At 40.2% G+C, this 15,415-nt stretch overlaps 4 protein-coding genes across 5 annotated transcripts; 2 read left to right on the plus strand and 2 right to left on the minus strand.

The window, feature by feature from the left end:
- LOC101308850 (transcription repressor MYB5-like) lies at positions 1–1,632 on the minus strand. The gene is made up of 2 exons (XM_004294957.1): positions 1,101–1,632; positions 1–1,002 (listed from the first exon to the last, which is right to left on the minus strand). The coding sequence occupies exons 1-2, from the start codon at positions 1,442–1,444 to the stop codon at positions 306–308; spliced, it is 1,041 nt and encodes a 346-aa protein (XP_004295005.1). The 5' UTR covers positions 1,445–1,632; the 3' UTR covers positions 1–305.
- A 1,231-nt stretch (positions 1,633–2,863) lies between these two features.
- On the minus strand, positions 2,864–5,281 carry LOC101309333 (peptidyl-tRNA hydrolase, mitochondrial-like). Of its 2 annotated transcripts, XM_004294958.1 has the most exons (9): positions 5,205–5,281; positions 4,818–4,959; positions 4,629–4,713; positions 4,480–4,547; positions 4,141–4,191; positions 3,974–4,047; positions 3,582–3,640; positions 3,420–3,496; positions 2,864–3,141 (listed from the first exon to the last, which is right to left on the minus strand). In XM_004294958.1, exons 2-9 carry the CDS (start codon positions 4,932–4,934, stop codon positions 3,007–3,009), a joined length of 666 nt encoding a protein of 221 aa, XP_004295006.1. In that variant the 5' UTR covers positions 4,935–4,959; positions 5,205–5,281; the 3' UTR covers positions 2,864–3,006. The 2 variants fall into 2 exon arrangements, with proteins under 2 accessions (XP_004295006.1, XP_004295007.1); XM_004294959.1 differs by lacking the exon at positions 5,205–5,281 and having other exon boundaries at positions 4,818–5,179.
- An 828-nt stretch (positions 5,282–6,109) lies between these two features.
- On the plus strand, positions 6,110–13,245 carry LOC101293385 (importin-5-like). Its single transcript, XM_004296151.1, has 20 exons — positions 6,110–7,336; positions 7,862–8,065; positions 8,485–8,589; positions 8,684–8,749; positions 8,827–8,991; positions 9,297–9,371; positions 9,461–9,615; positions 9,838–9,973; positions 10,046–10,115; positions 10,224–10,351; positions 10,454–10,510; positions 10,761–10,946; positions 11,070–11,162; positions 11,334–11,419; positions 11,497–11,563; positions 11,653–11,719; positions 11,803–11,939; positions 12,167–12,258; positions 12,371–12,437; positions 12,607–13,245. The coding sequence occupies exons 1-20, from the start codon at positions 6,110–6,112 to the stop codon at positions 12,769–12,771; spliced, it is 3,348 nt and encodes a 1,115-aa protein (XP_004296199.1). The 3' UTR covers positions 12,772–13,245.
- Positions 13,246–14,239: 994 nt separating this feature from the next.
- On the plus strand, positions 14,240–15,076 carry LOC101293676 (ethylene-responsive transcription factor RAP2-11-like). The gene has a single exon (XM_004296152.1). It carries the CDS (start codon positions 14,240–14,242, stop codon positions 15,074–15,076), a length of 837 nt encoding a protein of 278 aa, XP_004296200.1.
- Positions 15,077–15,415: the final 339 nt, after the last annotated feature.

Consider the following 15,415-nt stretch of genomic DNA (forward strand, 5'->3'; position numbering starts at 1 on the left):
TCTTTTGTAAGGTAGAGTTATGAAACAAGAAACGAAGACAAATCCACACACATATATAAGCACACTCTATAGTAATACAAACATTAAAATCTTATATGTTTGTTTACAATCCTAGTAACAAACATACATGATAGAATGATCATATACAATGATCAAGTGCTGGATGAACAAATATAGATTCCAAATACACAAGCAACAATATGAGATTCAAATGAACCCTATAGCCTTTCCATAGCTAGATTAACTAATTAAGCAACTGCTTTTTGATAATGCAGCTTTGTTCGAACAGGTACTACGATCGATCACTATTGCGTCTGATTGACATTAACCCTGTGTGGATCATTCTGGATGAAAGCGGAAGACATGAGCACCGCAGATTCCCAACCACCGAAAGCTGGTGCAGAAGATTCAGCAGCAGGTTGGGCAATCCCATTAGGCTGTTGCATTACTTGTAATGGCTGCAACTGGTGCTGGCTTGCTGCAGCAGCAAACGGATCCTCATTGATCAGAGAGTTCAGAAACGAAGAGAAGACATCGTCTGTGCAACAGTTCATGTCTTCATCCTCCTCATTTCCAAGCAGTAGGTTGCTTCTCAAAGCTCCCATTCCTGCTGCAGAGGCATCAGAGTCATTGGAGGTCATAACATTTCCATAGCCGGCCGCTCCATGGACAATAACCCCCAAATCATCATTGCTAACAAGGTACCCATTTTCCTTAGCAACGGGAGCTGCTGCTTCCTCAAGTGATGAAGACGTATTTGGACTTTTAGGGTTAGGGTTTGAGCTGGTCCCGCCGTGATGTTGATTGTTCTTGGAAGAAGAAGCTCCATTGACATTGACAGCAGCATGGTGATCAGCAGAAGAGGTTGGATCTGGATTGAGTGGCTTGTGGGTTCTGGGATCTATGCCCTGACTAATCAGCTTCTTACTGAGGTGAGTGTTCCAGTAGTTCTTTATCTCATTGTCTGTACGCCCCGGAATCCTCCCAGCAATCAGGGACCATCTACACGTACAGTTACCAAGATTGGATATATTAATCATCTAGCTCACCATTCAAATCCTTTGAAACCCTAATGAAGTGGCGTGAAATGATAAACATACCTATTGCCGAGGAGTCGGTGGAGGCGGAGGATGAGATCTTCTTCATCGGAGGCGATCTGGCCGCGCTTGACAGAAGGACGGAGGTAGTTCATCCAGCGGAGGCGGCAGCTCTTGCCGCAGCGGAGGAGGCCGGCGCGCTTCGGGAGGGTTCGCCACCGGCCCTCGCCTTCTTTCTTGATGTAGTTGGCTAAGAGCTCATCTTCTTCAGGAGTCCAGGGACCTCTCTTCAGACCCACCTTGACGCAGCACGGCGTCTTGCTCGACGAAGACGACACTCCTGCTGCTGCTGCTGATGATGATTTTGCTTTGGCGCCCGAGGATGAAGACGAAGATGGGTTCCTCATTTCTGATGCAGATAGATATTATCGAATCGAGTTGGGTTTTGTTGTGATTAACAGTCGGGATGAGATCGATGAAGGTTTTGTTTCTGTTCTTGGCGATCGATGGAGTTGGGAAGATGGAAAGTGAAGATTGTTAAGGGTTTCTGGATTTTGCTTCTTTGCTTCTTTGTTGGTTTCTTAGATAGACAGGATATAATGATCGGAGGATATGGTTTCCTTCACGCGCCTGTCGACCCGGTGAATATCACGCAGTGTAGCAGTCAACTTCTGCTTTAATTGTATAGTCTTCATTTTCCTTTACTTCCGTGTGTGGATATGCTCCCCATATTTTTGTGGTTAATTTTATCAGCACCTTTTTTATTGTATAGGAAGGTATAAAGAGGATGCTTCCATCAAGTAACAAAAATTCTTCCGATTCAACTGTCTTGGTGAGTAGTTCTAATAAGGACCACTAAGTTAATAACTAGTTAAGAACCTATTCGTTTCACCTATTTTTTTATTGTATATTCATATCTCGACCGTTTAGTTTGTAGATATATATGAGTAAATAATCTCTACAAGTTTTCATCTAAGTTGAAAATCGTTAAGGCATTCATATGTGATTTACCAATTATAAACTTGAACGGCTTCTGTTTGACAGATTTAAATCGTTCATTGATTTGATTCGATCAGCTCAATCCCTTAACGATTACCAATTTTGCAAAAAATTTGTAGAAATAATCTACTATATAGGCTTAAAAACTGAACGATTGAGATGGAAAAATATAATTAAAAATGGGTTCAATTAAACGATTAGTGAGAAAGTCCTCAACTTAATGGTTCTCATTAGAACCCCTCCCTATTATGACAATACCATACGTGTAAGAAAAATAACGGTATAGTAGATTTTTGTCTCTAATCGCTTACTCTATCTGGAAAACCATCATTTATATTCTTCTTGGACATACACTGTGTAATTTATATATGGGGTAAGCTTTTTCAACAAATTTGACTAGTGTAGCAGTGTGAAATTGTAAGTATACTTTTACAAAATTTGTTTAGTATTAAATGGTAATGATTCCTTGTGCGTGGCAGCGTGTGGGAGAGTTTCAGTCTACTTTCGTTGCCTGCGCGTAAGGATGGTATTCAAAAAAGCGAAGCAGTAAAGAGACAGCGAGGATGGGATCCACAGAGCACTACGCCACTCTCTGTTCTTAGGTTTCGGATTTGGATTTTTGCCGACTCATGATAGCTCCCATGCACCACACGCACAGGAGAGACCACTCCACCAGAGTCACCAGTGGTGACTCACCATCCCCTTCAAGCTTTCAAACATAAATCGGGATGATAATATACAAATATATGAGAGAAGATCCGATCGGATATGACAATTCTCAGCAAAATTTCTGAGGTCAGTTGAGGGGTTTACATTTTAATAAGAAAGCACATGTTCAAAACTGTCCAGGCTGCACAACAACGTGTTACTTAATTCCCAGATCCCACTCTATAAATGACCCAATGCCTTGCCTCTGGTTGTACACATTCTCAGGCAATCCACAAGGGTCTGGGCTTCAGAAATGATATGTTCATGTCGCCGTGGTGGTGTCTAACCTTAAGTGCTTGTATTTTTGCTCTGTGTTGAAGCGTCTTGCACTCTCGTTTAGCCCTTTAGACAGCAGGAGCTTCAGTACATCGACTCCCTCTTGTAAAGCTGTGTCGATCTAGACCAAAGAGCAATAGCATATTACTACTACAGATGAAAAATGCAATTTGCGTGTAGTTAATCAATAAGGAGCTTGACCAGATTAGTCTTATGACCAAGTTACTTCCATCACTTCTATGACAGTTAGGAAATAAATGAAAGAGAGATTGGACTACAAGAGATAAAATGCAGGATTCATCACACAATTTCAATCAAACATCTGAAAACATCTCCTTACCATCCTATCCAATCAGTAATTCACAAGCATAACACAGTTCAAAACATCGAGATACTTACTCGTCCTTGAGCTGTTGCATTAAATTTTTGGAGCAAATATGCTTTTGGGTCCATTTGACCAGGAGGCCTTCCAATACCTGGAAAGGAAATCAATATATGTATAGTAGTACATAGGACTTAGTAACAGAAACAAAAGCACAAAATTTGGACATTTGAACTAACCAATTCTCAACCGAGGAAATTCTCTGTTCCCTCGAAAATTGTAGAACACACTCTTCAGCCTGAACAATAAGACAGTTGATAAGTACTGATATGTCACATTTGCTCCTTTTGAAAAAGACAATCACAAAGTAGTAGACAATGGTCAGGCATGCGCCTTCAGCATTGATATAAAAACAAAAAGAAACTCAACCAGAATTGCTATAAACAAGCAACTCCTATAATCCCAATTATAACAGAATTCAGAATTCATTTAGTTACTAATATATTTATCACCACTGTGTCAAACTAGCGGTAGGTTCTAACAGTCTACCAAAAGCTTTTCATCATTACTTAATCATGCATTCGGAAGTAAATATATGTTAGAAACTAAAAGTAGAATACTTTTATCATACCCACTGTGGCTTCCATGACCTCCATTTGGGTTAAGACGGAGTACCCCACACGGTAAGTTCATGTCATCGTGGAACTACATACAAGAACAAATAAACAGATGAATGATATAAAACAAAAGTTATATGTACTCAAGTAACAGAACATCAAAATGGAAGAAGAGAAGTACCACTAGCACCCGGTTTAGAGGTAGCTTATAATAAGCAGCAAGAGGTCCCGTCTGTAGTTGAATTAAGAGAGATATAACCGTATTAGTTACGTTAAGCACTGAATTATGAGTTGAAATCTTTAAAGGAAAACTCTCTAAGATAAGCAGTAGTTTAATTAGGCCTACAGTATATAATACTGAATAAGATAACCACCATGAAAGAATTACAATGACTTATAAGTGTACTAGAGATCGAATGAGTACAGAATAACATATCACTTGTGTACTCATGCAATTGCAGTAGAAAGTGCATTAGTATGATTCCATCTGATGTCAAGTGAAACTATGTCAATCACTTACCGATTCACCACTCAAGTTCATATACGTTTGAGGCTTTGCTAGAAGAACAGGGGCTTCATCTACAAAACCTGAGGTACAACCAAACTTCCATGAACTCCAGAAACAAGATTCACAAAAACCAAATAAAAATATTCCAAGATTACACATGCCTTGCCCGAATATAGCTTTGCAATGGACTCTATCCATCGCTATCCCTTGCGACTGAGCGAAAACATCAATCATCTCAAACCCCACCTGTTAGATTCCATAACAACATTCAAAACTCGTGACACAAGAACACTTTAAAACCCGCTCATAGTAATAGCTAGTTCAAATGCAGATAGATGGTACAATATTACATTGTGTCGAGTTCCTTTGTACTTATCGCCGGGATTGCCCAAACCCACAAACAGCCACGGCCGCGGAGCATCAGAGCAAAAGTACCGCGGCTTACTAAACCTACTCATCATCTTCATAATGAAATCCAAGTCTTCATCTCACCTGCCACGTACAACATTTCAGCAAGAATTAGAATGAAGATGCCACACAGACATTTCTTCAAACAGTTGGTGGGCATTTCAAAAACACGAGCAAAACAACAAGAAACGAAAGAGACGTTGCAGATAAAACTACTGATAAAAGAAGCAAGGGAAATTTGCAGCATCATTTCTTTCTCAATGTAACGAAAATCAGGGCAAGTCTGGCTGAATCGTCTGGTTTCAAGACAAAGCTGGAAGCACGCTCACCATTTCAAACTAGCACTGAGCAGCAGTGTGGGCAACATTGATGGGCCTGCGGTCCGGTCCGGTGGATTTGTAGTAATGAAGTAAGCCCACTAGCCCATGCTACTAGCGACCCATTTGAAAGATAATTTTGGACCGAAATTAGGGAAATATGCTAGAGCCTAGATGCTCATGAATGATGATTTACAAACCCTAGGTCACGTCATAGGGTGTTCTTTTCCTCGTTAGATGGTGGGTCTATTATAGAAAGGAAAATATGCGATGTGTTTCCGTTGAAAAATATAATATCTTCTATACGTTACACAATCAATTGTAAACAAAAATTACAAACGAGATTTAAAATGAGAATTTAAAGCCGTGAGCACAAAAAGATAAAAAATTTAACAACTCAACCGTTCAATGAGTACATAACGATATGTTATGGATATTGAGTATCATGAAACGGACAAGTTAGAAAGACGATTACTGTCACGATAAATATGCGTATCATTTTAAAAGGAAATACTTAATTAAAAAGAGGTCCCATATTAGAAGCGTCAAATAAAGGGATTAGGTTTATATATTTATAATTATTGGTGAGAAATTATTTAGACAGAATGTGTGTTGTATCCTTGCAAGAAAGGTAAAATTCCCTCCATATTAATTAAGAAAATAATGATGATTATTGAGGTGAGACCCACATAAGGACATACACAGCTAATTATCCAATGCAATTCTTCGTTGCGTTTGCCCTAATTAGTGCCCCAAAAAGCCCCACTCCTCTACTCCCGCGTCTACTTTAAACGCCCCCCATCTCTTCGCGCAGTCCCCTAAAAACTCAAAAGCCGAAGTCACACACAAAGAGAGAGAGAGAGAGGCAGCAGCCACCACCGCCACCACCGGGAACCCTAAAAACGCGCCGGTTTCAAATGGCCGAGTCGACTCAGCTCCAGCAGGCGCAACTCGCGACGATTCTCGGCCCCGACCCGGCCCCTTTCGAAACCCTAATCTCCCACCTGATGGCCTCCGCCAACGAGCAGCGATCCCAGGCCGAGCTCCTCTTCAACCTCTGCAAGCAGACCGATCCTGACTCGCTCTCGCTCAAACTCGCTCACCTCCTCCAATTCTCGCCGGCGCAGGAGGCCCGCGCCATGTCCGCCATCCTCCTCCGCAAGCAGCTCACCCGCGACGACACCTATCTCTGGCCGCGGCTCTCCCCGAACACTCAGTCCACCCTCAAATCGATTCTCCTGTCGTGTATCCAACGCGAGGAGGTCAAATCCATCTCCAAGAAGCTCTGCGACACCATCTCCGAGCTCGCCTCCGGAATCCTGCCGGAGAACGGCTGGCCGGAGCTCCTCCCGTTCATGTTCCAATGCGTCTCCTCCGATTCCCCGAAGCTTCAGGAGTCGGCGTTCCTGATATTCGCGCAGCTCTCGCAGTACATCGGCGACTCGCTGGTCCCTTACATAAAGGAATTGCACACCGTGTTCCTGCAGTGCTTGAGCTCCTCCACCAACTCCGACGTCAAGATCGCCGCGTTGAACGCCGTGATTAATTTCATTCAGTGTTTGACCAGCTCCGGAGATAGGGACAGGTTCCAGGACCTGTTGCCGGCGATGATGAGGACTCTGATGGAGTCGTTGAACAACGGGAACGAGGCCACGGCGCAGGAGGCGCTTGAGTTGTTCATCGAATTGGCTGGGACTGAGCCCAGGTTCCTCAGGAGGCAGATTGTGGAGGTCGTTGGGTCTATGCTGCAGATTGCCGAAGCTGATTCCTTGGAAGAAGGGACCAGGCACTTGGCCATAGAGTTTGTAATCACTCTGGCCGAGGCCAGGGAGCGAGCCCCGGGGATGATGAGGAAGTTGCCGCAGTTTATTAGTAGGTTGTTTGCCATTTTGATGAATATGGTTTTGGATATTGAGGATGATCCGTCGTGGCATACGGCCGAGACTGAAGATGAGGATGCTGGTGAGAGTGGCAATTACAGTGTTGGTCAGGAGTGTTTGGATAGGCTTGCCATTTCCTTGGGTGGGAATACAATTGTTCCCGTCGCATCCGAGCAGTTGCCTGCCTATTTGGCTGCCCCCGAGTGGCAGAAGCACCACGCCGCATTGATTGCCCTTGCACAGATTGCTGAGGGTTGTTCTAAGGTAGCAACTTCTCCCTTATCTTGTTCTCTGGAAACTAATTGTGACTCCCCATATAACTGTCTGCGGCTTGTTAGTGGATCGAGCTAGGGATAGTTGTTAGCTCGTCAACTTTTAGATGTTCCCAAATTTCACTTTCTGAATGCAATGCTTGTTTTCTGTATAATATGAGCTTAGTTCTAAGACGTGTTTCACATTTTCTAGAGATGTTATCGTGTTTAAATTAGGGCAACATGGTAGAGTTATAAGGAAACAATAATCTAAGTTCTCTAATACTTCTCTACTTGTAGTATCACACTTGACAAATATGAATCATTTTCATTTGAATGTAAGTTGATTGTCCTGTATGATGTGCTCGTATATGATGTGCTCGTACACACAGAGTATGTTCTTATTGCAATTTCCTAGGTTTATATTAATTTTGAGCAATATACCTCTCCCTCTCCCTATAATCTATTCAAGTTGTCTTCTTGTTAGTTAAATGGATTCAAGAGACTGAATGCTAGTCTATTCTATTTTCACTCCCAGGTAATGATAAAAAATTTGGAGCAAGTGGTGGCAATGGTGTTGAACTCTTTTCAAGATCCTCATCCTCGTGTAAGGTGGGCAGCTATTAATGCGATTGGGCAGTTATCTACTGATCTGGGCCCAGACCTGCAAGTTCAATATCATCAACGGGTGCTTCCAGCGTTAGCTTCCGCCATGGATGATTTTCAGAATCCTCGTGTGCAGGTAGATTGATATCAGTGGTCTCATAGGCCTGTTCCAACGATATTGACTGAATTAATTGACAATATTTGACAGGACATAGATTTGCTTGTTAGTTGTTTTAATGCTCGTTTCATTGAGACAAAGGATTTTCAATCTGAAAAAGTATTACAAAGTACACTGTAGAGCAGACAAAAATTGAATATTTGTTTAGACACATGCAGTTTACATGCTCGAAATTTGTATGAGTAAGGTGATGATTGTAAATATGCCGGCATACTCTTTATTTTGGTCAGTTGTGTGTTCTGCTAGAGTGCTCATTTTCAAGATCATCTTATTGAATAAGAAAGCATTGTTCTTTTTTTTTCTTTTCTTTTTTCATTTTTGCAGAGAATATTTGCCTGTTACTAATGTACTTGTAAATTGTAAATTGATATCTGTAGGCACATGCTGCTTCAGCAGTGCTCAACTTCAGTGAGAACTGTACACCGGATATTTTGACACCTTATTTGGATGGCATAGTGAGCAAATTGCTTGTACTTCTGCAGGTAACTTATACCACATTCTTGATGCAGAACTTGCATTATTATATTGCTATGAAATACTATTTTACATGTGTCTCAACATTTATATTTTCTGCAGAATGGGAAACAAATGGTGCAAGAGGGGGCATTAACTGCTTTGGCATCTGTTGCTGATTCATCTCAGGTACTTCATTGTATAGTTTGTTATTCTAGGTAATTGTTTGTGTTGTGGATGACTCAAGTGACTGATGGGATCTGCAGGAGCATTTCCAAAAATACTACGATGCTGTTATGCCTTACCTGAAAGCTATCTTGGTGAATGCAACTGATAAATCTAATCGCATGCTTCGGGCTAAATCCATGGAATGTATTAGTTTGGTTGGTATGGCTGTTGGAAAGGAAAAATTCAGGGATGACGCTAAGCAGGTAATACATATATGAAACCAGTCATTGCATTGTTGTTTTTCTCTTTTGGAACTTATACTTGAGATCTTGCTTATTAATGGCTTTTCGTAGGACGAACAATGACTCAATATTTTAATCTGCTTGTGGATCCATATTTTATTCGTCCCTATCTAGATGTGATTGCCTATAGATTTTCTCTTTGTTGGATGATAAACAAAAGCTTGGAGCTCTGTCGTTTTACTTATCCAAGTAGCCTTTTTATTTTTGTGATTGGTTTGGAATTTAATCTACAGATGTACCAATTAATGTTCATTGTTTTTGTTTAGGTCATGGAGGTGCTGATGTCATTGCAAGGGTCTCAAATGGAGACAGATGACCCGACTACAAGTTACATGCTACAAGTATGTATTTACTTTGATAATTCTCTTCTCAGAAAGTGCAATAGTACCAACTTAGTTTTGGCAATAACAATCTTCCTACAATGTTGTAGGCCTGGGCTCGACTCTGCAAATGTTTAGGACAAGATTTTCTCCCATACATGAGTGTTGTAATGCCTCCTTTGCTTCAGTCTGCTCAACTTAAGCCAGATGTAACTATTACCTCCGCAGATGACAATAGTGATATTGATGACTCTGATGATGATAGGTATGAAATGTGTTTATTTTGCTTTCTTGGATTGATTTTTTGTTTCTCTCTCTCTCTCTGTCTCTCTCATGCTCGCACAGACACGAACTAACTAGTCCAGATTATATAAACCACAATGGCCCTTGATGTTATAAGCCCAAAGTACAAATGTGAAAAATGTAATTTATAGATGTGAGGATAGTGTTATGATAATGTCATGCTAAATTTTGCTTTGCAATACAGTATGGAAACAATTACTCTTGGAGATAAAAGGATTGGAATCAAGACTAGTGTATTGGAGGAAAAAGCTACAGCTTGCAATATGCTGTGTTGCTATGCAGATGAATTGAAAGAAGGTTTCTTTCCTTGGATTGATCAGGTTTGTCAGTGTCATAATTATTTTACTTCCAGAGCTTAAGAGATATGATACTAAAAAGTCATTTTGTTGCAGGTTGCCCCAACTTTAGTGCCGCTTCTTAAATTTTATTTCCATGAAGAAGTGAGGAAGGCAGCTGTTTCAGGTAATAATCACTGTTGATAGTAGATGTCTTTATTTGCTTTTTCCTCTTATATGTCATTGGAGGTTATATCCATAACTTGATAAAGAATTGTTTCTGCTTTGTTTCTAGCAATGCCGGAGCTACTGCTTTCTGCAAAGTTAGCTATAGAGAAAGGGCTAGCTCAAGGTCGTAATGAAACCTATATAAAGCAATTGTCTGACTACATCGTTCCAGCTCTGGTGGAAGCATTGCATAAGGTTCTTGTTGTTTGTAAATTATGAGTTTTGACTCCCTGATCCGGGAACAATGACATAATATGCTCTCTTGATGTTAATTTATAAGATGCAATTTGTGTGCAGGAACCTGATACAGAAATCTGTGCAAATATTTTGGATGCGATAAACGAATGCATACAGGTAAACAAGTTCATACACTTATTTTCTAGCTTTTGTTCAGAAAAGGATGGCATTACTTTATGTTTTTCCTCTGCACAAAATCTTTTTATTTAGTTTGGGAGAAAAGAGACATGTTGCACCTTGAAATGAAGTCCTATTTTAGTTATATCATAAACATAGCAAAGTACCAAAAAGTTTTGGTTTTTCCATCTGTAAACATCTTACTTTATTTCATCTGTATGACTATGTCAATGCTTGTACTTTCTTTCAGATATCTGGACCACTTTTAGATGAGAGCCAGGTCAGATCCATTGTGGAGGAGATAAAGCAGGTGATCACTGCCAGTTCAAGTAGGAAAAGAGAGAGAGCGGAACGAACTCAAGCAGAAGATTTTGATGATGAGGAAAGGGAACTGATTAAAGAGGAAAATGAACAAGAGGAAGAAGTTTTTGATCAAGTAAGTTTTTCAATATACAATTTCATAACGACACATCACTAATATTCCTGACCTTTTGTTTTGTAGGGGTCACATTTAAATTATGTTTGTTTTGCTGACAAACTTCTCTTTCCTGTTCTCCAGGTGGGAGAAATTTTGGGAACTTTGATTAAAACGTTCAAAGCCTCTTTCTTGCCTTTCTTTGATGAGCTAGCAACATATCTAACACCTATGTGGGTAAGTGACTTGTTTTTCGTTGCCTGTAGGAAGCGGTTTTTTCTGAGCTTCCAAGATCAGGAATTTACTCATATATCTAGTTACATGGGTTAATGGTCTCAAAAAATTGCTTAATTTTTGATTTTGTTATTCGGATAATCTCTTCCTTTTCTAAATTTTGTTTTGGCACAGGGCAAAGATAAAACACCTGAAGAGAGAAGGATTGCAATATGCATCTTTGATGATGTTGCAGAGCAATGTCGTGAAGCTGCTCTGAAGTAAGTTTGTTCTATTGAATGTCGAGCTGCAGTGTTATTATTTTGTGAACTCATTTTGCTTTGATGTGTTTGTTCAGATATTATGACACATTTCTTCCCTTTCTATTGGAGGCTTGTAATGATGAGAGCCCTGATGTTCGACAGGTCTAATCTTATCAAACTGTTAGTGTGCATGAGGTTATATATTTTCATTCATGTTACATGATTCTTGTTATTTTCGTTTCCTTTTTCAGGCAGCTGTATATGGACTTGGTGTTTGTGCAGAGTTTGGTGGAACTGTAATTAAACCTCTTATAAGCGGTAATTTGTGTGCATTTCATAAATGGTTAGTAATATTCCTGACATGTTTATGAATACTAACATTTTCAATTGGTTTTGTCCAGTGGCTCTTTCAAGGCTAAATGTTGTGATTCAGCATCCCAATGCCCAGCAACCTGACAACATAATGGCATATGATAATGCGGTTTCTGCTTTAGGGAAGATTTGTCAATATCACCGTGACAGTATTGATGCAGCTCAGGTACATCCATTATTTGTTTTGTATTCATATGGATTTATAGGATATCTTTTTATTGTTGCTCTGACGAAACTTGAAGTATGGAACATATAACTAGGATATGAGAAAACTGCAGGGTATTCTCCATCAACAATTTATCCTCTTTTTAAGTTTTATTGTTATATTTCTATGATGGGTTCCAGTATTTTTTGTTTCTCCCTGCTGTGAAAGTCATCTTCTCGTGTTTGCAGGTTATCCCTGCGTGGCTGAACTGTTTACCGATAAAAGGTGACTTGATTGAAGCCAAAGTTGTTCATGATCAGCTTTGCTCTATGGTTGAGAGGTAGAGCTTCAATTTGTTATATTTTGTGCCCTCTCCTGGCACATTTTGTTGTAATATTTTTGCTTCGGATTACCATTAACAGAGGTGTGTGCACTTTGTGATTCTTCTGCAGGTCTGACGGTGATATTTTGGGTCCCAACAATCAGTATCTATCCAAAATTGTTCAAGTGTTTGCAGAGGTTTGTGAAGTAGTGTATAACCGTATCAGATTAACCCTATAGCTTTTTTGTTGTGTTGAGAATTGCAACATGCACAATTAGCAATAAGCAGTCATTAACTGCAGATTTCTTTGTTACATTTTCACGCTTGCCTTAATATTTCCTAAGGGGATGTGACTGTTCCCTGCAGGTTTTATGCGCTGGTAAGGAGTTGGCAACCGAACAAACAGCAAGCCGGATGATAAATCTATTAAAACAGCTTCAGCAGACTTTACCACCGCAAACCTTGGCCTCAACTTGGTCTTCCCTGCAACCCCAGCAACAGCTTGCACTGCAGTCTATCCTTTCCTCATAGTATCTTGGCGTGGAGTAGTCATATTACTTCTTTCAGATACACCGTATCTGACATGTGTGTTACTTGTATTTGCCTCCAATTCTTTTCCATGAGATTGTCGTCATCAGTCAGTTTTGCATGGAGTGTTACAGTGACCCAGCATTTGATGAAGTGTGAAAGGGGTCATCATTACAATTTCATCAAGCCTTTTTTGGTAGGATGTGTATACCCAAGTGTCAATTTATAGTGCAATTTTGAGTCTAAAAGAAAAGAAGGATAGGTGATTGTGGTATGTGAGTCTTTTCTTTTCTCAGTACCTTTGGTTGGTGCCTGAGTTTAGAGGGTTTGTTGGTGAGGATTCTAGTAGCAGTTTTGGTCTCGTTGTGTTTTTGATGTTTTCTGCGCATACATTTGTCGACTGGATTATTATTAATGGTGATTCTTGATATTTGCAATTTTGATCCCAAGGAAATAAAATGGCTTATAGTGTTTCGGTGTTGCACTCTTGTGAATGCAAATGATGTTATTCAAGATTTCTTAGGTTGCTTCTCAAAACTCATTTGTGCTGTTAGTTCTTGCATGGTAGCTCTTGATGCAGGGTTCATTATATTCATTTGGTAATTATAAAGTTGTGGAATCGAATCGAGGACTGTTTAGTCTGGTTTTAAGCGTTATAAGGCGAAGCAAAATAAGATTATCGGTGTATCTACCTCTTTGTTTTTCCTCTATCTTGTATGATTGTCATCTTTAATTTCTAGAACGCAAAGGCATCTTGTATGATGCAAATGAAAGATTCTACCAAACACAGCGTGCAGCATGATATTCCCAAGCAAATTCTTTGTATACAAACCCAATGCGAGCTGTCGTTTCTTTTCAAATACAATCGGAGACCAAATTTGTATTGTTGTCGTTGTATTATTAGGAGGTTGCTTCTCCATGTGTCATGCCTTCGTGCTCTCACGAATATTGCTGCTGCTCGTCGCAGTTGACCTTGTTCTGTTGGTGAGTAATGAGTAGTAGTGACGACTACTACTACTACTACAGGCCTCCTACTTCTAACCACACTCTGACTTTGTCACTTATTTCTTCCTTGTTTATTGATCTAGTTTTTGTTTATGGTTTTCACATTGTGGGTTTATGGTGCTCATGCTTGGGTTATTTTCGTTTGGGGCAAAACGTTATGTAGGAATGGATTGCATGTCTCCTAAAGACACAGACAGAGTCATGGGGAAAGAGACCAAACACAAGTAAACATAGAGAAATAAACAAAGAATGATTTGGTCATGGTTAACATTGGTAATGCAGTCAATCCTAGGTAAGGAACAAAGTTAAGTTTGACATGCTGACAGGAAGAAGAAAACGAGCTGCCCACCACTAACTAAAGCCTCTCAAGTCCTTGTTGTCTTAACTCTTGGCTTATATATAACAATGTCACTCATTTTCCTCTTTCATTCCCATTGAAACCTCTCTTCTCTTTTCACCTTCTGGTATGGGACTTCAATCGCAAAAGCACGAAAAAGGGATCTCCGCCGAGAAAGAAAGCAAGTTGAAGCAGAGGAGCAGCAACACTAAATGCAAATTTGTTGGGGTGAGACAAAGGCCGTCAGGGAAATGGGTGGCAGAGATCAAGGACACAACAAAGAAGATTAGAATGTGGCTTGGAACGTTTGAAACTGCTGAGGAAGCTGCTCGAGCTTATGATGAAGCTGCATGCCTTCTTCGTGGTTCGAATACCAGAACCAACTTCACCAGTAGTCATGTTGCTTCCAATTCTCCACTCTCTTTGAAAATCAAGAACCTCCTCAACCACAAAAAAAGCTTGACACAACAAAGCCCTTCAACCTCCAACACAATGAAAACCACCCCTAAAGCTAGTACTAGAGTTAGTTGTACTATCACTGATAACAATATTATTCATAGTTCTGGTTACTATAATGGTCATTGCAGCTCTCAGCTTAGTTTCAAAACCCACAACATTGAGGTGTCTGGTGATGCATATAGACCAGACCTCAGCAACTGCATTGGGAATAATGTTCAAGTACCGGCTATGTTGCACCTGGATCAACCATGGCAATTCTTAAGTGGGTTTGATCAGCTTCCAAATAACCATGAAGGGTTGGATTCAACGAAAGGCATTGCCACTGGAGTGTCGCATAGTGCTGCAGAGCCAAATCAGCTGACAGAATTCGAACACGCAAAGGTAGAAAGGCAGATGACTTCAGCTTCATTTTATGCAATGAACGAAGTCAACGAGTACTTGGAGAATACATATGATGATGCTCTGTGGGATCTTCCTACTCTGTCTCAGTTGTTCTGCCTTAGCTGATGATGCCTGTATTTGCTAGTCTTCTTCTCCCACCTACTACTGTAGTGTTGTATGAGTGAATTAGTGAAGGATAATTTTGTAAGTAACTCTTGAGAATTCATGTATTATGCATATTAATAGTCACTGAAGTGCTTGTCTCGGCTATTCTCTGTTTCTCTGGGTTTGATTAACCATTGATTTGATATTGGTAACATGAGAGGTCTACAATATGAAGCGGGCCCTCAAGGTTTAATGATTAGATTGGGTTTACTGTATGCTTTTAGTAAATTGTACTCAATTTTTACCTTCAATCTTAGCTCAACAAACATATGGAACTTCACTACATGTCACCACTGTGAG

This window comes from Fragaria vesca, linkage group LG3, assembly GCF_000184155.1.
Source record: "Fragaria vesca subsp. vesca linkage group LG3, FraVesHawaii_1.0, whole genome shotgun sequence".
In the NCBI taxonomy this organism is placed as follows: Eukaryota; Viridiplantae; Streptophyta; class Magnoliopsida; order Rosales; family Rosaceae; genus Fragaria; species Fragaria vesca.

Bases quoted from the DNA above. Each gene is read 5' to 3' on its own strand.
- LOC101293676 (XM_004296152.1), top strand. From the start codon at position 14,240: ATGGGACTTCAATCGCAAAAGCACGAAAAAGGGATCTCCGCCGAGAAA.
- LOC101308850 (XM_004294957.1), bottom strand. From the start codon at position 1,444: ATGAGGAACCCATCTTCGTCTTCATCCTCGGGCGCCAAAGCAAAATCA. The intron at 1,003-1,100 runs GTATGTTTATCA...CTGTACGTGTAG, and splicing joins CACCGACTCCTCGGCAATAG to ATGGTCCCTGATTGCTGGGA.
- LOC101293385 (XM_004296151.1), top strand. From the start codon at position 6,110: ATGGCCGAGTCGACTCAGCTCCAGCAGGCGCAACTCGCGACGATTCTC. The intron at 8,750-8,826 runs GTACTTCATTGT...TGGGATCTGCAG, and splicing joins CTGTTGCTGATTCATCTCAG to GAGCATTTCCAAAAATACTA. The intron at 10,511-10,760 runs GTAAACAAGTTC...ACTTTCTTTCAG, and splicing joins CGATAAACGAATGCATACAG to ATATCTGGACCACTTTTAGA.
- LOC101309333 (XM_004294958.1), bottom strand. From the start codon at position 4,934: ATGAAGATGATGAGTAGGTTTAGTAAGCCGCGGTACTTTTGCTCTGAT. The intron at 4,048-4,140 runs GTACTTCTCTTC...TCTTGTATGTAG, and splicing joins CTCTAAACCGGGTGCTAGTG to TTCCACGATGACATGAACTT. The intron at 3,641-3,973 runs GTATGATAAAAG...CTTATTGTTCAG, and splicing joins GGTCATGGAAGCCACAGTGG to GCTGAAGAGTGTGTTCTACA.